At 38.5% G+C, this 24,342-nt stretch overlaps 4 protein-coding genes across 4 annotated transcripts; 3 read left to right on the top strand and 1 right to left on the bottom strand.

The window, feature by feature from the left end:
* The first annotated feature begins 545 nt into the window (after positions 1-545).
* On the top strand, positions 546-4,335 carry LOC145487668 (protein NCBP2AS2 homolog). Its single transcript, XM_081466487.1, has 4 exons — positions 546-662; positions 2,273-2,303; positions 3,140-3,212; positions 3,377-4,335. The coding sequence occupies exons 1-4, from the start codon at positions 640-642 to the stop codon at positions 3,529-3,531; spliced, it is 282 nt and encodes a 93-aa protein (XP_081322613.1). The 5' UTR covers positions 546-639; the 3' UTR covers positions 3,532-4,335.
* A 1,120-nt stretch (positions 4,336-5,455) lies between these two features.
* LOC145487646 (histone acetyltransferase type B catalytic subunit-like) lies at positions 5,456-14,422 on the bottom strand. Its single transcript, XM_081466463.1, has 15 exons — positions 14,401-14,422; positions 14,218-14,286; positions 13,797-13,872; positions 12,100-12,136; positions 11,659-11,745; positions 11,299-11,341; positions 10,282-10,400; positions 9,629-9,716; positions 9,430-9,463; positions 9,013-9,117; positions 8,680-8,723; positions 7,935-7,997; positions 7,346-7,497; positions 6,636-6,752; positions 5,456-6,195 (listed from the first exon to the last, which is right to left on the bottom strand). Exons 1-15 carry the CDS (start codon positions 14,405-14,407, stop codon positions 6,028-6,030), a joined length of 1,209 nt encoding a protein of 402 aa, XP_081322589.1. The 5' UTR covers positions 14,408-14,422; the 3' UTR covers positions 5,456-6,027.
* Positions 14,423-17,886: 3,464 nt separating this feature from the next.
* On the top strand, positions 17,887-18,945 carry LOC145488712 (neuromedin-U receptor 2-like). The gene has a single exon (XM_081467634.1). It carries the CDS (start codon positions 17,896-17,898, stop codon positions 18,943-18,945), a length of 1,050 nt encoding a protein of 349 aa, XP_081323760.1. The 5' UTR covers positions 17,887-17,895.
* Positions 18,946-22,176: 3,231 nt separating this feature from the next.
* On the top strand, positions 22,177-23,764 carry LOC145487351 (neuromedin-U receptor 2-like). Its single transcript, XM_081466114.1, has one exon. It carries the CDS (start codon positions 22,709-22,711, stop codon positions 23,762-23,764), a length of 1,056 nt encoding a protein of 351 aa, XP_081322240.1. The 5' UTR covers positions 22,177-22,708.
* Positions 23,765-24,342: the final 578 nt, after the last annotated feature.

Raw genomic sequence — 24,342 nt, 5'->3', positions numbered from 1 at the left:
AGAACTTTGGTATCCTTCTTGAAAATATATATCCACTGATTGCTCTCTACAGGGGTACACCCCAAGGCCATACTAGATTGGCTGTATTTTAATTCTATGGGGGTGAGCCAAACTCGTGCCTCTTTCAAGTGAAGACATGACTGTCCCATCACAGTATATTGCATATTAGGCTTTTCTCTGGGACCAAGAAAGTGGGGTGACCATGGGATCAATGGACGCTTTTCCTTCAACAGAAAATCCATGTATTTTATTGTCATGCTTCATCCACTATATACTAACGTAATTCCATGTTCCACTAACACACTCCTGATATATTCCACAATCCCTCACTTTGCTCTGACGAAGGGCTAACCTGAACGTTCGAAACGTCAGCCTCACTGGACTTCAAGTCAATAGGTAGCAAGGTGACTCAACAGTTTCCTTAGAAACTAACACCTTTGACATATTGGTGTAAAGGCGTCACCACTGTATACACATGTATAAAACTGCCTTGAGGGTGAAAGCCCTATCCCAGGGCCACTCAAAACAGGCAAGGGCTCGGTTACCCGGCTGTGAGTAAGGAAATATTGACGGTGCTAGTCAACTAGTCAAAGTCCTTCCATACGTGAAGCTGTTTTTCATGTGATAAATGTGAGGAAGATGCCGTTAAGGATGCTTCTGAGGTTAGTACTAGATCTGAACTTGAAATTTGTGAAAATTCCGAGTAATGCATGGAACAATTGATTGTAAACAGACTGTAATACGGAGCGAGAAAGTTGCGTCATCAATCGAACACCAAACTGACTTGGTTCGTATACAAGATCCTAAGCTTTACAATGCATAACATCTTAAATGGATGCTTCATTTCCACATGTACAAAAGGACAGAAAATGAGCCGATGCAGGCAACCCAAACTTTAACTATTAGCATGGTCATTGTTTGATTGGTTGGCCTGGTTTCTTTGGCTAAGACCCGACGTTTTTCTGTTCTCGATCATAAATGCATGGCCTTTACATTACAGTGGAAGAGAGACGAGTCTTCTCCTATGAATTCAGTTTCTTTCCCCATGCAATTCCTTTTTGCCTGTTTTCGTCACGAACCATTCACATAGAGATATATAACAGGAAAATCAGTTTTAACGTAAAATGCTGCAAAATCATAACAGATATATGCAGCATAATAATATGATAATGACATCGATTAGTAGGCCACAAAACTTTTGGTCGTCGATTAACCAGTGATCATCACCAATAATCAATAATAACTGTGCTAATATTATTAATGACTTCCACTTCAAAGAACGAGAGAAAGTGCAAACAACTTTGTAGGTCTTTGTAATCATCAAATGCAAATCATGCAATGTTGCCACCACAGTCCTTGGTTCCCTCTGTTTGAAGAAATCATTGAAAATGCTCCTAAGATGCTTAAATTTTTTAACATTTTAGAGGGAGAACAGTATAACATAATGGCTTTTTCAAACCTTGAGAATAGGCCCTTCGCAGCTAAGCCATCACGTGACCTATTTTTCATAAAATTATGGGCTATAACTCAATGAATGCCAGAAATGGAACAAGCATGTCAAAAATATCAAAATGGCCAAGTTTGAGGCCCCCATTATTAAAGAAGGAGATTTTATGACGGTCCAAATTTTTAAAAGGATAAGAAGATTTGTATGGAAAAAGTTGCTGGAGAGCAAGACCTTGCTCTCCAGCAACATTTTACATACAAATCCTCGAAATTTTCCAAAAATTCAAACTGTCATATAAACTTACTCTTTAATTCCAGGGGCCTCAAACTTGGCAATTTTGGTATTTTCTATACGCTCTTTCCATTTCTGGCATTCTTTTAGTTATAGCCCATAATATAAAAATTTTCTAGGAAAGATTTGGTCACGTGACCCCAGCTGCAAAGAGCCTATTCACCTGCACAATTTCCCAGCTAACAAATATGTCCAGATGATACAAGTATAGGGGCCCTGTTAGGAGGGTTACCCATGCCCCCACCACCCCCTCTTCACCTCCCCTCCACCACCACCCCCCCCCCCACCACAGCTAAATTTCAAACCACTGTCAGAAGTTCCTCATATCACTGTCAGAATTTTGACACACATCACGTACCTGTAATTCTTTCTTCATTTAATCACCCTTTGACACTGTTTCAAATGCCATTTCACATTTGATGTTAATTTTTGGGGAACTGAATCTCAGACTAGTCAAGTGGGGGAACGGTTGAGTGTGTGAGGTCTGTTTACTTCTGCATCTCAGTAATAAAGATTTCTCCATTTTTGTACTAGCTTTCTGGCCAATGAACAAGTTGTTGAAAGAGTAAGTTTGCATAAAATATGTTGCATAAATTATCACTTGTAAATTTGAAGTTTGTGTACATTGTGACAATTCAGGTAGCAATCCTGCTATCTAAACTCAAGTGCTCAGTATTTTAATTAACTTTATTTAATTTAGTGGTTGCATGTGTATCTACTATATAACACATTGAGTATATCAGTGTTACTTGAACTTAACTGTTTCTGATTACCCCATGGTCTCCTGTTGAATGATAGAAAAATGGGAACCATCATCATTCCCTCAAACTCCTGAGGGCTTGGGGGTGGGGGGACAGGGGAGTCAGAGGGGTCAAAACTTCCCACTTCACATATCCTGCTCTCCCAACTCCTGCCCTTTTCTGTCCTGTTCCCATCCCCTGTAAATTAGGAGACTCAAAACACATCCTAGTCATTCGGCCACTTAATTCTAAGACGTTTCCTTTGTTTTTAGACGTTGTATTCAGCCTTGCTCATTTTGCTTACTTTTTTTGACAGCGTATGCACCACATGTGCAGTCATGCTGCTTTACATTTCATGACCTGACATAGCCACTGTAAATTTCACTGGAAGTCATCCCGGTTTTTTTTTTAGCCCAAGCACAAATTTTGCATTTCTCTCCCATCCTCCTCTCTTAGAACTCCTGCTTCTTGTTCGTTCCCCTCCTGCTTCCCATAACCCTCCCACCCCTATTTTGCTGGGCTCCCATTCCCATGCCTCCCCCCCACCCACTGGGGGAGGGTATTGAACATAGCAGGAGCTCATTCTCACACAGTTGGTTATGATTGTCTTCATCTTTTCCAAGCTCATTTAATTTTTAATTAAAATTCTTTTTGTCGGCAGCTTGCAAATACTTATCCCATACGTCGTCTTGCACAGTTGACTCATTACACATACAGGCGCTTAACCTTGTGGGGTAAGTTACTTAATTCCTGGGTGTTTGTCTTCCCTCAAATTAAATTAGTGGTTTCTGATTGCTGACCTCAGTGAACTTCAAACAGAAAAAATCACATTGTATAACTGACTAAACAAACATGATTTTTAACAGTCTTTGATTTGCATTCAAATTACTTCTCTTAGGGAATGATGCCCTGGATAAAGCAGTCAAATCAAATGAGGCACAGGAAAGCATTCGAAAAAATCCTCAAGTTTCAAAAAGACTTGTCTCCTTCACAAGAAACTTTGTCAAGAACATTCAGAACGAGATAGAAAACAACCAACAGAGACCAAGATAACAGTCCTCTAATATCATTTTGGAAAACCTAATCTTGTCTAAAATGACACTTGGGTGTTTCATGTATCTGGTTTATCTCTAATCTGGTACATGTCTAGTGGTTTGATGTTGGGCCTAGTCGTTACTGTGCTACATGACAGCAGGCCACAATTTTTTTAGCATAGTCTGGTGACCAGTGGAAGAGACGACAGAAAACCTTGAGTTTGTTTGGTAGTATTGGCCATTGTCATTTTCACTAGACAAAAGAATGCCCAAGTTTGTAATTTGCCAGAACGGCTGGAATGTGAAGATGTACAACGGTGCTGGAATTGATTATGTAATGAAGAATTTCATTGCAACTCACATTTTCATCAGTCCATAAATTGAAGATTGTAATGAACCTTTTTAGCTTGGGCAGTTTGTAGCCCCATTTCAGACCATGTGGTGATACTCATGAGAATTCTTGCTTTTAAATTTTCAAATAGTCACATGTGTATTTATGAATGAATAATTTTTAGATGGATAAAAGAATGCTCTAGAGAATATCATGTGGGAAACACACAGCAAAAGCTAAAAAGGTCTTTGGCTTCTGCTCTACAGTTTTCAGTAAAATGTACTGAACTTGATAGCATTCTCACTAGTGCTGTAGCCAACATTGTTTCTAGTTAACAAAAATGTATTTCTTGCTAGTGTATTGTTACTTTAAAGTGTCAACCAGCTGCATTTAGTCAATGTTCTACTGATAATATGTCAACAATATTGTTAAAGTGTACTATGTTATACTAAATAATATTATTTGTAAATAAATTGGTTTGGACTACCAAAACATCTGTAATATTTTAATACATGTATAGCCTGTGTGGCAGGCGTTCATTATTTGCAAAAGCACACGAAGGGAATGGAACTGCAAGCAAATGCAAAAGAATAAGAAGCAGAGAGAGGGGCAAAAACTGAATTCCTTTTCTCCCACCCCCTCCCACTCCACTTGCTCGATCTCCCTGCCTGGAAAATGGTAAGGAAACGTCTGCTATGCAGGCAAATAAGTTTGGTACACTGTAACTGAAAAAGATGACAGAAAGCTTGTGCTTGTTTGATAACCTGCTTATCTAGTTTTCTGGGGTGTTGGCAAGTAATCACACCCTCTGTCCTTCACCTGTCCAGTATGCTACGTGAATTCAGATGATTCACTACCCATTTATTTGCCATCACACCAGTGAAACTGCCATCTATGAAAGCTGCTACAAATAACTGGAATACTGGAGACTCACTCTATCTTGCACCCAGGGGGGTACTCCCTCATTTGGCCTACAAGGGGAAGTGCCGCTGGACCGGGTGTGGTTTTTTGGCCTCACTGTCCTGAACAGGGTATGCAGCTTTACTGGCATGTCCTAAACAGGGTATGATTACACGATCTGCACCTGAGTTTACATCTTCAAAGCATGTTCAAAGGCTAAAGTAGCATAACTTAAGCCACTTTACGATACTCTCTTGGAGTATATCATGCAAACCCTACTTGCGACTCCACTGTCTTGGTCTGTTATACACTTCTAATAACCATTAACCCAACTGACACCTACTTGAGCAAAAGAATCATTGCAAAAATAGCTGCTAACTTTGATTATAACAACTGATACGTTACTCTTAGGTTAGGGTATGGTACATGTTCTGTATTTTTGAGAGCTCAAATGCTTGAAACTTTAGTTTTGATTTTTCATCAAAATAATGGGTACTGGCCACTTTTTGGAAAGAACCAGTTGGGAAGACTTGAACAATGGTAATGTGTTCTCCATCAATAACAAACCCAAGAAAGCAAATCCAAACCAAATAGCACTTACCATTTATAATTTCCAGTTGTTGTTTTCCATTCATGAGAGACTGGAAAAATTAGCAAATGATAAGGAAATTTATGACATTCCATTATGATCAGAAAGAGAGGAGCGCCTCTGGAAATAGTCCATAATAATTTATTTCAGAACAGATTTTCTCAAAATATACACCAACAATTCATCAAGTTTAAACAAAGGAAATCAAAACATGATGGTGTTTGGAGATGTGATCTTTCAAGATCAGATCTCCAACTGTGCTAATTTTATTCTTTTTTTTTATGATTTAGTTCTTCGTTTTTTCTCCTTAGTTATAGTTTTAATTGAGAAGGTACAAAGTTCCTCATGAAAAAGAACACTGCTAGGCAGAGTATTTTCAACTCTCTTCTTCATGTTTGGAAATGCAGTCAAACATTTCATATATCATTTGCAGAAAATTGCTGACATTTTCAGATTTTTTGGCTAAAATGATGATTCCAGCTGCCTTTTGGTTACAAGTGGCACCATTATCAGAACTCACTAAAAAAATATGAAATTGTTGTTTCACCAGAACATGTAGCTAAAACTATCAAACAAAGTCTGGTTGCATGTTAATTTTTGTTGGAAGAATGCTATGAAGCAACTATAATGATGTATTACAGAGCCTTCTGTCTTAGCCCAGTCGTTTCATTTAAACAGTAAATGGATTAAGCTTGTTAAGTAGCAGCAATTCTCTCAATTGTCTTCTTGTAATGTGCCTCCAGTTCTTGGTAGACCTGCTCAAGGTGCTGCATTCGTTCATGTGGAGTCTGCAAGTTTACTGTGGCACTCATTTCTTCTGGCTTTAAAATGAGTTTTAACTTTTCTAGATCAGCTTTCTCTTTCTGAAAAAAAGAAATTTTTTTTATTTAAAAGTGATGCAAACATATTTTGCTGGAAAAATATCAGATTTTCAATGGAAGTGAAATTGTGATGAAAAGTCACAATAATTTGCAGCACCTGTTGTTTCCAACTACATTATAGCTAGTAGGCGACAATTCACTGTCTCCAATTGTTGAGAAGGATCATGAATTTTTGGTTTAGAATGCTACGAAACATCTTTTGAAATTTTTATGACTTAATGTAGAAAATTTGTGAGAAAAACGAACGAAAATGGCTATTTCATGATTGACTGCAAGATGGGACTTGCCCCAGATATACATGTAACCTCCTCCAACTTTTGGGATTAGCTGAGCACAAAAGCAAAAATGTGATAATTGTATGCTATGACAATTTTATCTCAGAAGGTGTGAGTTCCTATTCAATAACTTCTTTTCATTAATACCTGAAAAGGAATATTGAGCCTCTTCTTTACTTCAAGCCTGTAAGACTTGTATTCCTCAGGATTACTAAGATCTGTGACACGAAGTCGCAGAATTTCGTATACTCTCCGACATTGAATCTGAAGGATAGAAATAGACAAGTTGATGGTCAATCAACAGGCGCAAGAACCTTGCAAAATACCTGCTGAATCAGTGTGAGGAAATTTTAATCTTTACCAAAATTTTGAATAGGAATGGCTCTTTTTTCACAAAAAACTACAGGCAGGATCTAAGATATAGTGTACAGACCAAATGTTGCAACACACAACTGAGACCTAATGGTTACTATGCTGACCCTGGTTGTTCAAAGGCTGGATAACACTAACCACCAGAAAAATTGCTATCCAGTGAATAATGATTTATCCTGCGGATAGTGTAATCCACCTTTCGAACAACCCAAACAACTCTAGTTCAGTCAGATTCAATTGGTGCTTCACGCTAGAAGATTGTTCACTTCTCCTAAGTACAAAGTTAAGCTTGACAGTTAAATGAAAACTACTGGCACCTAAAGAAACATAATGGCGGTATTTACCTAGAAGAATAATAGTACATCTCAACAAACTGCATCTGAGACAAAAACAGCCAGTGATGTTGCAATTCTAATTTTAGATTTAAAAGCCTTCTCCACCTTACTCACAGGACCCAAAGTTTCTCTTTCCATGTTATTACTTACCTTGTTGATCTTCCGCTCTTCACGGGCCTGTTGCACCATTTTATCACTGAAACCATTGCACAGATTGTCTGGTGCAAATGCTGAGAGTTTGCTACAGTCCAAAGCATCTACATAGTCCCGTAATCTGATAAAGTCATAGGAAGGTTCCTCAACTAAACACAAAAAGGTAAAATACAAATTATTGTAATAATTATTAAGCTTTCAGCTTGACAAAACATTACTAACACTGCCTTGCAAATCATTTTTACATTTCAACATTTATTTTTGACTGAGGAAATGACTTCATTGTGATTGACTGAGACCAAGCCAATAAATAGTTAATTTATCATTTGGACTGCAGTGCAAATTCGTGCATGCGTTCATAATTTTCTCAGATATTTAATAAAATTAATAAATAAAACAAAGAATACTATGAAAGCTTGAGCAATTATGGACTTACACCACTTGTGATATTTAAAATTTTTTTCAAAAGGCTTGTGCAATTGTATAGTTCCAGAAAATAACCCCACCTCTGTCAAGGAAGGGTTTTTTTCCAAATAGTACCCCCCTCCCTCCTCCCCATTCCTACTAAGCTGTTTGTAATAATTACCTGTAATGTCCAAGACTTGCGGATCTTTGATGTAGAATCTATCAACGGTTTGCAGCATCTCAACTAAACAATAAGTAAACTATTTTTAATGTATAAACATGACGCACTGCTGCACAGAGAGAAACATGCCTTGGTACCACCCTGTGCATTTTGGCAGGAAGTTTGGGCATTCATCAACATCATCATCACCAAGTCTCTGCACACCAGTAGGTGCATAAGGCCGAAGTTTGGGCATAACCTGAGCATAGGTAGTTTGGGCATGCTCCAAAGATTCCTTCAATTTGCCCACTCTTCCACCTAAGAACAGGCTCCTCGGCAGGTTATAGGACAAAAAGAAAATTGCTGCAGTCTAGTTAGGAAGATCTCACAGCTGATATGCGACTACAAGAAAATTTCTAAAAGTCTTTTTAAGACAAGTAAGCTTCAATTTGTTTTTTTTTTCATTGACCAAAGTCACTCCTCCTCAGTTTTTTTTTTTTTTTTTTTTTTCATAAAACTAAGGTGCCTCGGGACCCCATCAATATTATTTTAATATACTGCTAAAAATGTTTGTTTTGTCAGAACCTTTACCACATAGTTTTAATATCATTATTCTGTTGCAATGGCAACAAATTCATATGTTACATATTTGTGTGTATATATGTGTTCTTTCCAAAAGTAAATCTTTCACATTATTGAGGAAGCTACAATGTTGGAAGATAGCAAGCCCTGTTTTATTGAGGAACACACACACGGCTGTACAAACCTCCATGGCCTTGTCTTTGAAAAGGAGGAAGAATCAACATCTGACTGCAAAACAAAAATCAATATAATTATGAGTTCCAATAGGAACTAGACACACAGACACATTTGTTAAGGCAAGGAGTTTAGAGTAGCAGAGTAGCATCGATATGCTAGTCTGTGAATTCAAGAGTAAATAAAGTTTATGGTGATGATGACTGTGAGAGTTAGAGTCACAAGTTGTAACGTACAGTTGTAACGACCCCAGCAAGGGCTTGAACCCAGACCTCTTGATCCAGAGTCTAAGGCACTGGGAGATGTAATGAACATAAAATGAGGGAAAGACCAGTATACCAACCTGATGCGTGGTCTTATCTTGTCTGGGTATGCATAATACTGATAAACAGTCACATAGCCTGCAACGCTGTAATACGTTTCTCCTGCTTCCTTTCTCTTTTCAAATCTAGAATGAAGAAATGAATTTTTTGTATGGCAACCAGTGTAATTCTTGTTCTAAAGCCTTAGACCTCATAGTAATTACTGCAAATGAAGATGGCACTAGCTTTGTATTATAAACAATTCCCAGTACGTTGGGCACAGATGTAAAAAGTCTTAGGTACCTGTGAACTTAAGCTTGATTTCCTCTGCATTTCCCAAATAGCAGCTGGAAAATCAAGCCTACTGTAAACTATATCAAGTTGTAGTGGAACACCAAACTGAATTATGTGTTTCAGTTAGAAACAATCTCTAATCAGCATAACATACATGTACTTACAAAAGGAAATAACGCCATCTTTCATCGTCAGAATCTGAAGAAGTAAGAACAGCAGATATTAGACAATTATTTATCATTGACACTTGAACTAAGACATCACAAGGACTGAAAGACCAAAATCTGAACAACTGACAGAGCACCTAGCAAGCAAACAACCGAATGAGCAAGCAACAAATGAAAAAGATAACTCATGTCATACCTATATAGGATGATCCATCAATGAACCACAGCACAAATGGCTGCAGTCTATCATGATAATCCTTGAGTCTTGGTGTAGTTACATCAGCCTGAGAAATTCAATGATAAATAAATATTCTATAAAGTGTGGGAATAATGCTCGGATGTTTGTGCTTGAACATTCAGTTATCTGTTCCTAAAAGCAAACAGTTTTGCGAGAGTGGAGCTCAAGGAAAACTGTGAGCTTTGAGGAACCTTTTAGGAATGGATACGTGCATAGCAAGGGAATTAAATCCCGAAAAAGTCAATCCTTATGCCCTTTAATTTGAAAGAGCAGAAGGTAAACCCCAAGTTGGAAACTTATATAAAAGAGACACGTGTGAAAACCCCAAATGAAATACATATCAGAGTATCACATTTTGACGGGGGTAAAATGACCGGCTGTGAGGATGATTTCGCCTGCCTGGTTTGACATCTAGAGGAAAATTTTTGTTAAAAAGAAGTTCAGTTCAAAAAGTTTTGCCCGCCTGTGAAAACCAGCTGCCCTTCGGCAGATGAAACCGCTGTTTTGTGGGTGTGACTTAAAGTAATTTTCATTTCTAAGAATTACCAGTTCCTTAACCAAACATGACTAAATTACTTTACCTATAATGTATGTAGCGATAATAGTATTACCTTGTAGATTTCATATTCAACATCACTTTTCTTGTACGAATGCAACAAATCTCCCATTGGCCTGAATTTCCCTTCATCCGGAAGTCTTGCAATAAACTCATCTAAATTTGTCAGACATCCTATTCCAAACAATGATGACAGGTGAATAAATGGGATGATAGTAGAGCCTACAGAGTCTTAGTCTAAAGGCAGCCTTTAAATTATCAGTCTAAGAGAAAAATGAATGTTCATTGTTTGAATACAGTTTGAACAGCCTTTAAGAAAGTTGATTGTGTTGTACACTGAGTTACAAGCAGTAGTCACACTTGTGTAGACCAGCTCTAAATACACAGTACACAATCTGCATGAACCACATATGGGTGTGGTTGCTGGTCTAATGGTTAGCAGGTTGGACTCCAGATCAAGTGGTGCAGGTTAGAACCCGGGTTGAATTCACTCTTAAGGTAAACACACAGAATGGGATACATCCCTGCAACTAGTTCCTGCAGCAAGTCACAAGGGACAACTCCCTTCATGTAAAATAGCCATTTTTGTCAAACTGTTGGATCATGTACACTAAAGGTATCCACGGTTGAGTGTCAATTGATACCCTTGATTGACATCACTATCGACACTCGGTCGACACTCTATCGACACTTGATCAAAAGTCAGTCGATAGTCGGCGAAGTGTTGATTGGCTCATATGAATTGATCGAAAATTAGTCAACTCTCACCTGTCAACTGTCAACTGTCAACCGAGACGTCAATGGTTTGTTGATTGAGTGTCAACCAAGGTGTCGATGGAGTGTCAATCGAGTATTGATCAGGGCTATTGATCGACACTTGACCACGGATGCCTTTAGTACACATGATCCAAAAAATTTAGTCCCTACTACTTGCCAAACTAAATTTTAGCCTACAAACGCAGGCATATTTCCAGCTGTCACTTATCTCTGGAAATACATCTACATTTGCAGGCTAACTGAATTTAAAATAATCTCTCTGCAGCAGTTTTAACTCTTAAGTTTCTGATCTTACCAGCTGGATATCTCTCTGCAATAGTGCTCAGAACAGGGTCCGGCTACAATTACAAAAAAGACAAGGTTTCAACAACAACAGCCTACATCATCATTTCTCTTCTTTAGCACACCAAACTACAGGCTGGTGAAATGTCAGATTTTACAATCCAAAACAATTTTTAACAGACCAGTTTTTCTGCTGGTCAAGTTTGGTCACTGACAGGTAATTAAAAAAAAAAAAATCTTGTACAACTGTTGGTATCTAGGAGGTTAAATCAAACAAATTTGACATATGTTCCTTGATTTCTCATTCCTACTTTGTTAAAGTTTTGCATTTTCAATTGCAAAAAAAACACTATGCCAAGTTTGATTTTCTCACCTCTACTCCTTCTACGATCTTGCTATTGACCTCACCATCATGCTTCAAGCCCATGTATGTTAGGAGAGTACCAGAATGGTAATACAACTGGAAACAAAACAAAATAAAGCTTTTTATTGCATAACTAAGACAGCCGAGAACCAATAACTAAACCAATAACTTGTAACCCAAGCTTGTTTGAGACAATACTGGAGAAATATTGGCCGTGTAATATTTTCTATACAAACCCCCCTGTGCTCAGTCTGTACTATCAAGACCACACTATGGCTCATGTTTTACCAATACAAACCTAGCCTTACTCTTGGTTTTAAAAATAAATAGCACATTAGCCAAAACCAAAACGTTGCTAGGTACGTCCTTGCAAACAATATGGAGACCTCACAAAATGCATGGGGATTGGAGGAAAGGGGGAGGGGGGGGGCTTTGTGGGGGAGACCCTACCTGCACTTCCAAGTTATGGTAACCAAAAATTGTTTCACTGCAAGGAGAAATCAGAAACAAGGGAAAAAAACATAGATAAGTGCAGGCCAATAGACAATCATCATGAAAGTTTTAATGAATTCTTTCACACAAGTCCAAGCTATTTATTTCGGTCATCAATCTTGCTGAAAATTTTCAAAGCACAAAACAATTGACAACCTACTTGTATACCAGTAAGTACAAATGTCAGACAAAATAATAAATTTTGGCCGTGTGCAGCTTAATATCCCATTTTGGCACTTGGTTAAGTCCTTTCCCTGGGGTTTCATTAAAAATCTCAGCAGGAGGGTAACTGCTTTTCACACGCAAGCAAAACTGTTTGAAATAAACTTCTTTATATAAAAGAAAATTCCACTAGATGGTCAAAACAGGTGGGCAAAATTATCCTCATAGCCGGTCAATTTGCCTGGTGCTCAGCCCTTAATAAAACCGCTGCCTTCCAATCTGTTGGATCTCAGAGAACCATATATATTCCATCAGCCCTGTCAAAATGTTTTGTAGTACTTAGCAGTTACAGTTTGTGTTTGAAGTAAAGCAATGAGAATTAACAACAAGAATAGCATTTCTTTTTTTTTCTATGCTTATTTATTGGGCATTTCTAAGGTGAATTTTTTGTTGTCATTCTCAATTTCAATAATTCTGGATTCCGGTTTGACATCTCTGCTGGTGCGGTAGCCCAAGGCTAGTAAAAATGAGGTCAGGCTAGTAAAATGTAAAGTTCAATAGCCAGCGGGCTAGTAGAAACATTGACAGAATTAATATTTATTTCATTTGTTTTAAGTTCATAATTGTTAAAGAGAACAAAAAACGTGAATTGTAAGGATAATATTAACAAAGAAAGTATAAAAGTACCCTTCTGTAGCGTCTTTCTTGGTCTCGCGTGTCGATCGTAAATATCACTGGAACCCAGACCCTACGCTAACTGGAAAAATTAAAGTACTCCCAGGTTCTCTCCCTACCCATCATGCAATGCCTTGCACATCGCCTCGCAGCTTCAAGCGATTGTAGAGAAGATGGAGCAATTTCTGTCAAATTATAAAGTAGCACCGCCAAGCAAAAAGGCAAAGACCAGTGAAACAGAACAGGAAAAAAGCAGGAAATATGAGAGCAATAAAAGGAAAAGAGCATTTAATCCATCGTGGAAAGAAAGTTTTTTGTGGCTCCAGTATCATGTTACGAAATTAAACCCCAAGGATCTTTCTTTTCATGTATGTTGAAAGGTGCAAAGTAAGGGAGGTTAAAAAAGAGCCTGAGAGGGACACTGACCTGGGCCACAAAGTTGTGTTTCGGGCTAGTAAATTCCAGAAATCACTAGCCTGGTGGCTATTAATACGGCTGATCAGATGTCCAACCCTGCATCGTCTTGCTTAAGCTCCCTCATGTTCCTGGAAAGGTTGCCAGCCAATATCAAGTTATCCGTCCCACCTCTACCCGCAACCATTTTTCTGCATGGTCTATCGGATCACCAGTACCCACAATGTTGTGCTACATGTATGCTTTGCCCAAGAGTACAAATTTGCAAATTATGGCTTGAATGAGAGGTTAAAAATGGTTATTTATGTTTATCATTTTTTTCTTTTTTTTTAATGCTTGGCAATTTCTCCACCACTAAACTACTTAATTTCAAAGAAGGAATATCTCGCATGCAACCAACTCACTTGTCTCCAAAGAACTGATGTGAAAATGCTGGGTAGAATCCTTTATCCTTGTCAAATACATCCTTCTCAGATTTAACTGAAAAGGAACAACGAACACAAAACAAACCAGTAAATTCATAATCATTGATATTTGGTCTCGCCACTACATATTTATTTTAAGGCAAATGAGACGTTGATCACTCCTAATCATTATTGATTATGCAGCTAACCTTCAAAAAGTACCTTGGTAGGCTTCATTTTGTACAACTGTACAATTATTCCTTTCTAAAATCAATGCAAGAATTATTTTTCGCACGGTTGATCTTGAAAGCAGCTCAACAGTTATGTAAACAATCCTAAAATGTGTGAAACTGGTGCAATATTCATAGAAAATGTAGAATGGACACTGCATTTTGACATGTCAGCTTTCATGTATGCTTACCGAGTTTGAAGTGAACAGCTCTGTTGGAGTCGCATTTGTAACGAGCTAAGGCCTGTTCCGCCAGAGGAACTAAAGTGAGAGCAACAAGAATATCACCCCATTGAAAGAGAAACGAAATTCATGGTCAAAATGAAGCTCTTTAGCGACAAAATATCATAGAATATTGTCAAAATCCGAGCTAACCCTCCATCTTGGCGTTCGCGCGCTTTCCTGCTCAAATGAGAGAATCCGCTGTTCAACGATATTCGTTGTAGTTTTTACCCAGTGTCCTTTGCTAAGAACACAGCGGTCAAACGTCTGCGCATGTGCAAGCTATGGGGCAACTAAAGGCCATTCTCGTCCCCAGAGCCTCCGTTTCTTTTGGTCACGTGGTCGGAGAAACGGAGGGCTCGACAACGACATTTTAAGACGAGTAGCACTGGGGACGAGAATGACTAAAGGCGGCCAAAATATTTTCATAACCTTGTTCTTTTCGTGGGTCATCGGCATCCTATAGATGACATTGTCCTCGTTATTTATGTATTAGTTTGTGTTTTAGCTTGGACAACGAGAGCTAAGAGAAATAAGAGTTAAAAATCGTTCTATCTTCTGCTTGTTGCAGGTCTTTCCTTTCCGCTGTTTGTATTTTCCGCGCTTCTTGAATTTTTTGTCCGCCTCGACTTTGGATTTAGTGCGCCAGTTTGTCCAAGGTTTGTAGCTTAGAAAAGATTTTCCCACCTGGTCAAAGACCTGGTACAGGCGGTTTGGGATCGGTATTTTGGCCAGCCAGGCCTCCATGACGATGGACATGAACATCGTTTGTAGTTCGATTCATCTCGTTCCTGTGCTCCAGACAAATCCAGGATGCGGACGGAATCCTCCCAGTCCTTGCCAAGATTTTTCCAGCTCGTCTGAGCGAAGCCGAATCAGTGCAATTGTCTTTTTCTTCTCCAGTTTTTTCTCCTTTTACACACCGCTTGTCGTCCGTTTCCGGCGTCACGCATCATGTGATTAATAAAAACAAACAAATGTATACTACGCCGCCGGCTCGTACCATGACACTGGTTTTCAAGACTTATAAACTTTTTTGGTAAAGCTTAAAACAAAATGGTAAATCAACAGAATACCGGTAACTTAATTAACTTTGTGCCTGAAAAGTCTTAAGTTTTCCTTTTACCTACTTTCTTTTCCTTTTACAGATTTCTATGAACTTTTCAATTTTTTTTCGTAAATTTTGCGTGACACCGATTATTTTCCATGTTTTCCTTTAAATTTTTGCGCGGGAAAATTGGCGCGCGGCTGCCAAAAATGCACCCATTTGCGCATGCCCGACGTTTGAAGGCTGTGTTTTTGCTAAGGTGGAAGAGGGTACGGTGGTACTCCCCAAAGTTTTACTGTATGGGTGTGCGGCCGGAACCTTGAAAACCTTACCCTATTTCAGACCTAAATCTGTGACTTTGCATACTCTATTTCAGACCTGAGCTAAAATCGATACTCCATTTCAGACCTCTAAAATGACTACACGACTGTAATATATGACCGCAGCTAGACAGAACTGGCTTCCATTTGCGTAAATATTTGAGAATGGCTACAAATTTGCTAATGGTGTTGCGGAAAAAATTAGTTCCAAGCCATAGTGAAAAACATACCCTTTTTCAGACCAAAACAGCTAAAATCCCATACCTTTTGGGGCCGCAGATACCTATATAGCCCAAATAAGGGAGTAGCCCCACAGGGGAATGGTTGAAGCCACCTGGGAGCCCTCTTTAGCAGACAAACTTATCATTGTGGCCTGATAATGCTTTTAGATTATCATATCACCGATATTTTGCTAGAACCGAATCTTAGGTTAAGTAGCTAAATGTCTCTGCGGCAGAGGACACCATCAAAGGCGCTAATGGCTTTCTAATTAGAAGTGTAAATTCTAAGCCGAAAACTTGGATCATTTGACTTGGCTTTTGCTAATTAGTTTTTAATACTTTCATGTGCTTTCAGGCGAAATAACAAATTAAAAACAACTGATGAGGAAAAATGCCCAACGTTTCAATGACGTTCAATATTCGGCAAGTGAACCAGTAAATTATAATTTTTAAAGGATTGTTTTACAGCTTCAGATACTCAGTCTTTTCTTTTCGGTATCCCTGCATCTTAGACCCCTCATCCTCCAGGGAGGGAAGGAATTGGTTTGAATTCTATTTTTTTTAAAAAGATAAATAATGATAAATAACAACTCAAGTAATCCGGGCCAAACGACTGTCCTGTGCATTTGGTACAAGGTCGTAAATGTTCTCAGCACTTTTTCAGAAGTGAATATTTTTCAAGATGTTTGATGGCTTCGCTTTTATATAAGCTTCCGTGCTCTGAAACACTTGAAAAATTGCCTCATGAATCTAATGGACGCTTGTGCGCTGAAAATTCGTTTAGGGGGTAATTATCACAATTATGACATGAAAACTGATTAGATAACCATACCCAATAAATGGTAAGGAAAAATAATATTTTGGTCACTAATGTGATAAAGCAACCAATTTTTAAGTGGCCTGTCGCTATTCTATTCCTAATCGCAACATACATCTTGGTTGTCTAATTTTCTCAGATCATCCCGAAAATACGATTTCTCGCAATCACGCAAGTTACGGATCTTTCAGAAAAGTCAGAAGCTAGTTATCTCCTTGGGATTAGAAATTTGCCCAGTGAACCGTCACAATGCTTAGTTCCTTGCCCCCAAAACCGTCACAATACTGATAGAATTAACTTTTCATGTTAAATTTAATGGAACAGAAACCACCTGCATGGACTAGGAATGAAAATTTTGCAATGTTTTATTTAGATGTTTGTTCTAGTGTTAGGATGTACGGTTACCATTCAATCCCGGTATCAAAGGTCTTTGGAATGAGTGAGCTGCAGATTGACGGTTCCAGATCAAACCAAATTCAAGTAATTGATATCATGTTTCGGGCTTAAATTAATTCATATATGCTCAGAATGTTTGAAATCATAAATAAGAACTGGCCAAAAACCGGGCATATAATTCTGCTTAAAAATAAATTGTTAATATTCTAATTCTTGGCCCTGTTCCTAAAACCTGCCTTTTCTCCCTCTAATTCTGTTACGACATGTCTATCTTTTGATGAGTCTGCTGAGCTGAAGTTATCCCCCTAGCGCTAGCATTCTACTTAGCAGTATGATATTTTTGATTTTACATATTCAGAATTAATCCAAGTTGTATCGCAAGAACACGTAAAGCTTTCAAGCAGGTGCGGCGAAAGTGTATCTGCTAGCTACATGTTAACTCAGCTGCCTCCAAGAGAATTAACGCCATTTTCAATGTGTTTTTAATTGCGGTCGAAATAACTGATGGTCTGACACAAACAAGTATACTTTTTGAGAAACATCATCGATCAAGACCACAACTACCCAAATTTAAATTAAAGCGTTCAAGAAGGCATGAAGAAATAATAGCACTATTTCTACATTGGACTTGATAACTGATGCGGCCAAATGCTTCTCTCCAGAGCGAGATTGCCAGGTACAAAGTTTCAGGTGCACGTACATATCTCAGGCGTCAGCTAAAAATAGAACCGGAAACTCACGCCCACAAGCATTAATTTTCATGTGTAAACACCGGGCATGGAAAAACTTTCTTGAAATTCACGCTGTAATTTCGAGGGTCAAGGCAAGTCTGGATCTGCAAGCACGATGACCGGATCGATAGAAAATTTAACGCTGCTGAATTCAACTGAAGAGGAATGTATACCTTTCACCCAGGAAGATCCCATTTCTACAACGGCTATCAAAGCAACTTGTTACACTGTGTTGATGTTGCTTTCTCTTCTTGGAAACGCGGCGATTATCGCTATTATTGCAAAAAACAGGCACATGCGAACGACAACGAACTACTTAATCGCAAACATGGCCGTGTCAGATTTATTGATTTCTGCATTTGCAGTACCGCGAGAAATGACGGAAATCTTTATCGGTTTCCGTGGATGGCTGATCGATGGTCTAGCTGGTGCAGTCCTTTGCAAAGTTGTTTATTTCTTCCAAGACATCTCCACTGCAGTCTCGATACAAAGCATCGTTATTATCACATTGGATAGGTACATTGGAGTTGTTCAACCCTTTCGTGAGCCTATCGTGACTCCGAAACGACGCAAATTTGTTATTGCACTGATATGGCTAATATCAATGGGTCTACACGGCATATATTTCTACATGGCGCGTCATCAGCGAGTCAATGGAATCAATATTTGCTTCTTCAGCTTTGAGCCAGCATTCGACCATCTGAGTGCCTCGAGAATCCAGTTCACAATATTTTCAGTGTTTCTGATCGCCATCCCTTTGACAATCATAACCGTTTTGTACTCGCTCATATTCAGGGCTTTGAGAAGGGAGAAGTCCTTTTGGCGAAATTCTTCCTCCTCGCTGATGAAAATACGACAAAAAGAGAACACTAAAATAATCAGAAAAATTCTAGCAATCGTATTTTTATTTGTTATTTGCATACTGCCTATAGACATCCTAGGATTTCTATTTCTTTTCGTTTGGTACAAGAAAATTCCTTGCGGTATGGACCAATTGAGTTTCGCAGCTAAGTTTATATTTTACGTCAACGCATCACTTAACCCGTGCGTTTATCTCTTTCTAAATGACAGATATCGCCAAGGGCTGCGAAATCTTTTTAGAAAGGGCAATGAATGCTTTCCTCGCGAGGGCGAAGCAAATGACTCCGAATTGAAGACATTGTAGTTTTTACAAAGTTGACACAAAATAGCGTCAACATATCAAATTGATATCCACATTTACAGAAAAAGTTGTGCGGTTTTGACAGATCGTGTTTTAATGGTTTCTTCTGGGTCAATTTTTGCCCACTTGTTGTGACGTTTTGACGTTTTGTGTAAGTGTAGAAGAGCATATGGATTTGCTGGAGAGCGCGAGATAAGATTTTAAGGGTTCTCTGATAGGTCAGAAGTGGCATCATTAAAAAAAAAAAATTCTGAATAGTAAATATTGGTAAGGTCGCCAGATAACGCTCATTGAAAATATAAAATATAACTATCGTTGTCACAACGTTCTAAAGTGGCACGAAAAGTATCTTTTAGCTTTTATATTAAATATAGTTTAAAAAAAAAAAATTAAATCAGCGAAAATGTTTACTTTGCACCAAGTCATCGTATGTATGGCGCGCGCAAACAGACTTGTGCTAGCTGCAATTTTCTAAGTACTGTACGTAAATTATTTCTTTCCCTAAGATCTTGGTGTGCGTGCGCTGAATAGTTTTAGCGTTAGTATTTTGCTCCTTTTAGTTATTCGATAATTGCGCGTTATTCATTTAAAATTTACGGTTTTTCGTAACTCTAAACAGCGATCATTCAATTACCAATTGTCAACGGACCACCGATTTCTTTTACTATTTTTGTATTTCTTAAGGCAATCCTGAAATATTTGGTTTTTGCATGGTAAACTGCGATTTCTCTTTGCTCTTTCGAAGCTTTTATTGGCTCAACTTCCGGGAGAAAATTAAAACTGATATGTTTTGTGAATGCTATATACATCTCCATTTCCACTTTGCACGATACTGTGTGGTACATTTGAGAGGTGAGTGACCGGCTTTTGATTTTGAATAGTAATCTATTATGTGGACACCGGCTTGAGTCCCTAAATTTTCTTCACACATTTACTGTAAAATAAACCTGCATTCAGCGGACGCCTCTGTTAAGGGGGTATGGTACCCTAAAATATGGCGATGTTCATGAAAAATTCAATTTCTTGGAAATACAAGACTTAAGACCCTTGAGGACTTGTCAAAAACATTTTGAAACGATCTTGCCGAATTCCTTCCAGATGAGTGTGAAATTTAAGGAAAGTACACAGTGGTATAAGTTTTTTCACGTGGCAACGGCCATAGCAACGACTGTTTACTATAAGAATGTGACCAAAAATATAGATTATTTTTAACTTATATGAACGAAACTATTTAGAAAAAACTTTTAAGACATGTACAACTCGATTGGTATAATTATTTGTGAAAAGCTTTGCCTCGAATTGCCATCACAGGCTCATTCATTTCCCTTATGACAAGGAATATTTCCCACAACTGCAGTAACTTTTTACAAAATAGAACAACCATTGCACCCCCTCCCCCGAGATCCAATCTGCACCCCACCCCCCACTATTTGTGGCTCGTTAAATGCTTAATACTTCGTGTAAGAAACTTAAGGTGCATTTTTCTCAAGAGTTTACTTTTGTACCGACTGACTTCGCGCCAACATTTCTACTTTGCAAGGTTTTTTTTAGTATAATTTCTGAAACTTGGACTCATCAAAGACCAGTAGTGTCGTGATGATATAAACCAAAAAAATCGTAACATTTTAAGGTCTGTCACGTGACATGAGATGATTTGTCCACTGGGTGTGGTAAAAAATAAGGTTATTTCCAAATAAAGCTGTAAAAAGCACTGAAAATAAGAGTTAACTGTCAAAACTTAGGTTCATATCACAGAACAAAACAGAAACTTACATGATATGCTTATTTGACAGTCAATTCTTGTTTTGTAAAAGAGCAGGAAGTGTTGGTGTCAATACTATAAAACACTCTTCAAAAGGCTGTGGCTGGTTTCCATAGCAACCATTTTGAGTAAAACTCTAGAAATTTAATTTCTCTTCTTGAGTGCAATAGCACACAATTGATCTTTCTTCACCATATTTAAACAAACTTTTTGGTCCATATTGAGGGTACCATACCACCTGAAGCAGTCGCGGACACCGGTATTAAGCCATTTTGTTACACAAAACCTGCAATGAGCGGACACCTCAAGCTAGGTCTTTTTACTACTCATTCGTTTTAAAGCTAAGTAGATTATTCCAGATTGATGCATTGACTGACTGGACATTGTGCTAGGAGCGGTCTTTGATCTTACACTGTGTTACACTGTGTTACAAAAAGGGTTAATAATTAACTATTATTGCTGAACCTGTTTAGAGCGGACACCCTGTATTAAGCGGACACTGATGAGTGTCCCAAAGGTGTCCGTATAATACGAGGGTCCCCAATAGGTTTGGCGGGATGCGGGATTTGCCTTTTTTTCGCCGTGATATTTGGGATTTGAGCTGAAAACAGGGGCGGGAAGCGGGAATTACAATTACAAGCGGGAGCGGGATTTCGTGTTTTGATAGGGTTGGGATGCGGGATTCGCGAGAGGAACAGAGTGGGATTTACAAGACCTCATAAATTTTTATTGACCAGCGCAAAATTAGTGAAGTGATGTGATGTGATGTGATCTGACGTGACGTGATGTAACTTGATGTGATCTGATGTGACGTGACGTGATGTGATGTGATGTGAGGTGAGGTGAGGTGATGTAAAGTGATGTGAAGTGATGTGATGCGAAGTGATGTGATGTGAAGTGATGTGAAGTGATGTGATGTGAAGTGATGTGAAGTGATGTGATGTGATGTGATGTGAAGTGAAGTGATGCGATACGAAGTGCTGTGATGTGAAGTAATGTGATGTGAAGTGGTGTGAAGTGATGTGATGTGAAGTGAAGTGATGTGAAGTGATGTGAAGTGATGTGAAGTGATGTGATGTGAAGTGATGTGAAGTGATGTGATGTGATGTGAAGGGATGTGAAGGGATGTGATGTGATGTGATGTGATGTGATGTGAAGTGATGTGATGTGATGTGATGTGAAGTGATGTGAAGTGATGTGATGTGCTGTGATGTGAAGTGATGTGATGTGATGTGAAGGGATTGAAGGGATGTGATGTGATGTGATGTGAAGTGATGTGACGTGACGTGATGTGACTTGATGTGATGTGACGTGACGTGACGTGACGTGATGTGATGCGAAGTGAAGTGAAGTGAAGTGAAGTGATGTGATATGATGTGAAGTGATGTGAAGTGATGTGATGTGATGTGGAGTGATGCGATACGAAGTGCTGTGATGTGAAGTGGCGTGAAGTGATGTGATGTGAAGTGAAGTGATGTGAAGTGATGTGAAGTGATGTGAAGTGATGTGATGTGAAGTGAAGTGAAGTGAACCGATGTGATGTGATGTGATGTGATGTCTTCCAAGATTTTATCAACTTAATAAATGTAGTAAACATAAATGTAGTAGTAGTGGTAGTAGTAGATGTGATGTGATGTGATGTGATGTGAAGTGACGTGATGTTAAGTGATGTGATGTGATGTGATGAGATGCAGTGTTATGTAATATGAGCTAATATGTATGCAATGATTTCATAACCAGTAAAAAGTTTGTACGAGAGTCTATGTTTTCAAGGCAATGGCAAAATGATTGTAGTCTTCAGGTGTACAAGAGAAAGCATGAAAAAATTTAGGAAACCCGCATACAAATTTTAGGCATCGGGCAAAAAATACAACCGGAGAAACTCACAACCCACAATAATTTCTAGAAGCAACCACCATTGCCCCTCCCCATGTAAACAAAATATATTTGCTCGCTGCAATTTCAAGGGCTGCTTCCTCAAAGTCCCTTGGATCCACAAACACGATGAACGGATCGATAGAAAATTCTACGATGCTAAATTCAGCTGCAGCCGAATGTATTTCTTTCACTATCGAGGATCGCGTATCTACAAAGGCTATCAAAGCAACTTGTTACACCGTGCTGATGTTGCTTTCTCTTCTTGGAAACGCGGCGGTCATCGCTATTGTTGCAAAAAACAGGCACATGCGAACGACAACGAACTACTTAATCGCAAACATGGCCGTGTCAGATTTACTGCTTTCTACATTTGCAGTGCCGCGAGAAATTGGGGAAATCTTCATCGGTTTCCGTGGATGGTTGATCGATGGTCTAGCTGGTGCAGTCCTTTGCAAAGTTGTTTACTTCTTCCAAGACATCTCCACTGCAGTCTCGATACAAAGCATCGTTGTTATCACATTGGATAGGTACACTGGAGTTGTTCAACCCTTTCGTGAACCTATCGTGACTCCGAAACGACGCAAATTTGTTATTGCACTGATATGGCTAATATCAATGGGTCTACACGGCATATATTTCTACATGGCGCGTCATCAGCGAGTCAATGGAATCAGTATTTGTTCCTTCAGCTTTGAGCCAGCATTCGACAACTTACAGTCTCTAAGAATCAACTTTATTATTTTATCAGTCTTTTTGATAGCTATTCCTTTATCAGTTATAGCTGTTCTTTATTCTCTCATATTGAGGGATTTAAAAAGAAAGAAACCTTTTTGGCAAAAATCTTCTTCTTTACTAGTGAAGAACCGACGAAAAGAGGATACTAAGATTGTTAGGAACGTTCTAGCAATCATAATATTATTTGTTTTTTGCATTTTACGTATAGATATTGTCGGGTTTTTATTTTTCTTCGTGTGGTACGAGGAAATTCCTTGTGGTATGGACCAATTGAGTTTCGCAGCTAAGTTCATATTTTACTCCAACGCATCACTTAACCCGTACATTTATTTCCTTCTGAATGACAGATATCGCCAAGGGTTGCGAAATATTTTTAATCACGGCAAAGCTAAAGAATGCTTCCCTCGCGAGGAGGAGATAAGTGACATTGAAATGAATGCTGTGTAATTTATGAAGTTTTTTCATAGCTCATTGTGAGTAGCGTTTCGTCAATATACACTGTACTGTCATTTGATAATAAAACTGACTACATGGTTTTCAAGAAACATTATGGTTGTTTTATATCCTTGTCGACGGTCATTTTCTGGCTATACGCACTTCAAATGTTTTTCGCTGGGCGCGCATTGATTAGTCAAATATGGTGCCATTAGCAAAATTCTAAACCAGCCCGAATTTCAGCCGCCACCTTTCCACTGTAGCTTTTTCTAAAAGTAAGCAAACGGCCAGAGGAGATGGCTGAAATTTAGGTTTATCAGTTTTAAGGGCTATAGAAAACAATTAACTTTCCATCGCTACTCTTTTCAGCTCTTTTCTCGGTTCCACATTCTATACATCACAAAGATCAATTTCAATGCAAATTGTTATCGAGAAAACGCGTTCTGAAAAATGTTACTTCCCCACGGAAGTTACATTTTCAAAACACGAAAACAAATTATCTCGTTTTCCAGCTGTAAGACTTGGTAAAACGAGTTAAATTGGTGTGAAGGAAAATCTACGTTTGCTCTTGTGAATTCAATTGACTGCTG

Source organism: Orbicella franksi, chromosome 5 (assembly GCF_964199315.1).
Source record: "Orbicella franksi chromosome 5, jaOrbFran1.1, whole genome shotgun sequence".
NCBI lineage: Eukaryota > Metazoa > Cnidaria > Anthozoa > Scleractinia > Merulinidae > Orbicella > Orbicella franksi.
This window is presented reverse-complemented; position numbering and strand designations above follow the sequence as displayed.

Bases quoted from the DNA above. Each gene is read 5' to 3' on its own strand.
- LOC145488712 (XM_081467634.1), top strand. From the start codon at position 17,896: ATGACCGGATCGATAGAAAATTTAACGCTGCTGAATTCAACTGAAGAG.
- LOC145487646 (XM_081466463.1), bottom strand. The intron at 11,746-12,099 runs GTAGGGTCTCCC...TTTTGTTTCCAG, and splicing joins ACCATAACTTGGAAGTGCAG to TTGTATTACCATTCTGGTAC. The intron at 10,401-11,298 runs GTAAGATCAGAA...TGTTTGGAATAG, and splicing joins TGCAGAGAGATATCCAGCTG to GATGTCTGACAAATTTAGAT.
- LOC145487668 (XM_081466487.1), top strand. From the start codon at position 640: ATGCCGTTAAGGATGCTTCTGAG. The intron at 2,304-3,139 runs GTAAGTTTGCAT...TTTTGTCGGCAG, and splicing joins ATGAACAAGTTGTTGAAAGA to CTTGCAAATACTTATCCCAT. The intron at 3,213-3,376 runs GTAAGTTACTTA...TACTTCTCTTAG, and splicing joins CAGGCGCTTAACCTTGTGGG to GGAATGATGCCCTGGATAAA.
- LOC145487351 (XM_081466114.1), top strand. From the start codon at position 22,709: ATGAACGGATCGATAGAAAATTCTACGATGCTAAATTCAGCTGCAGCC.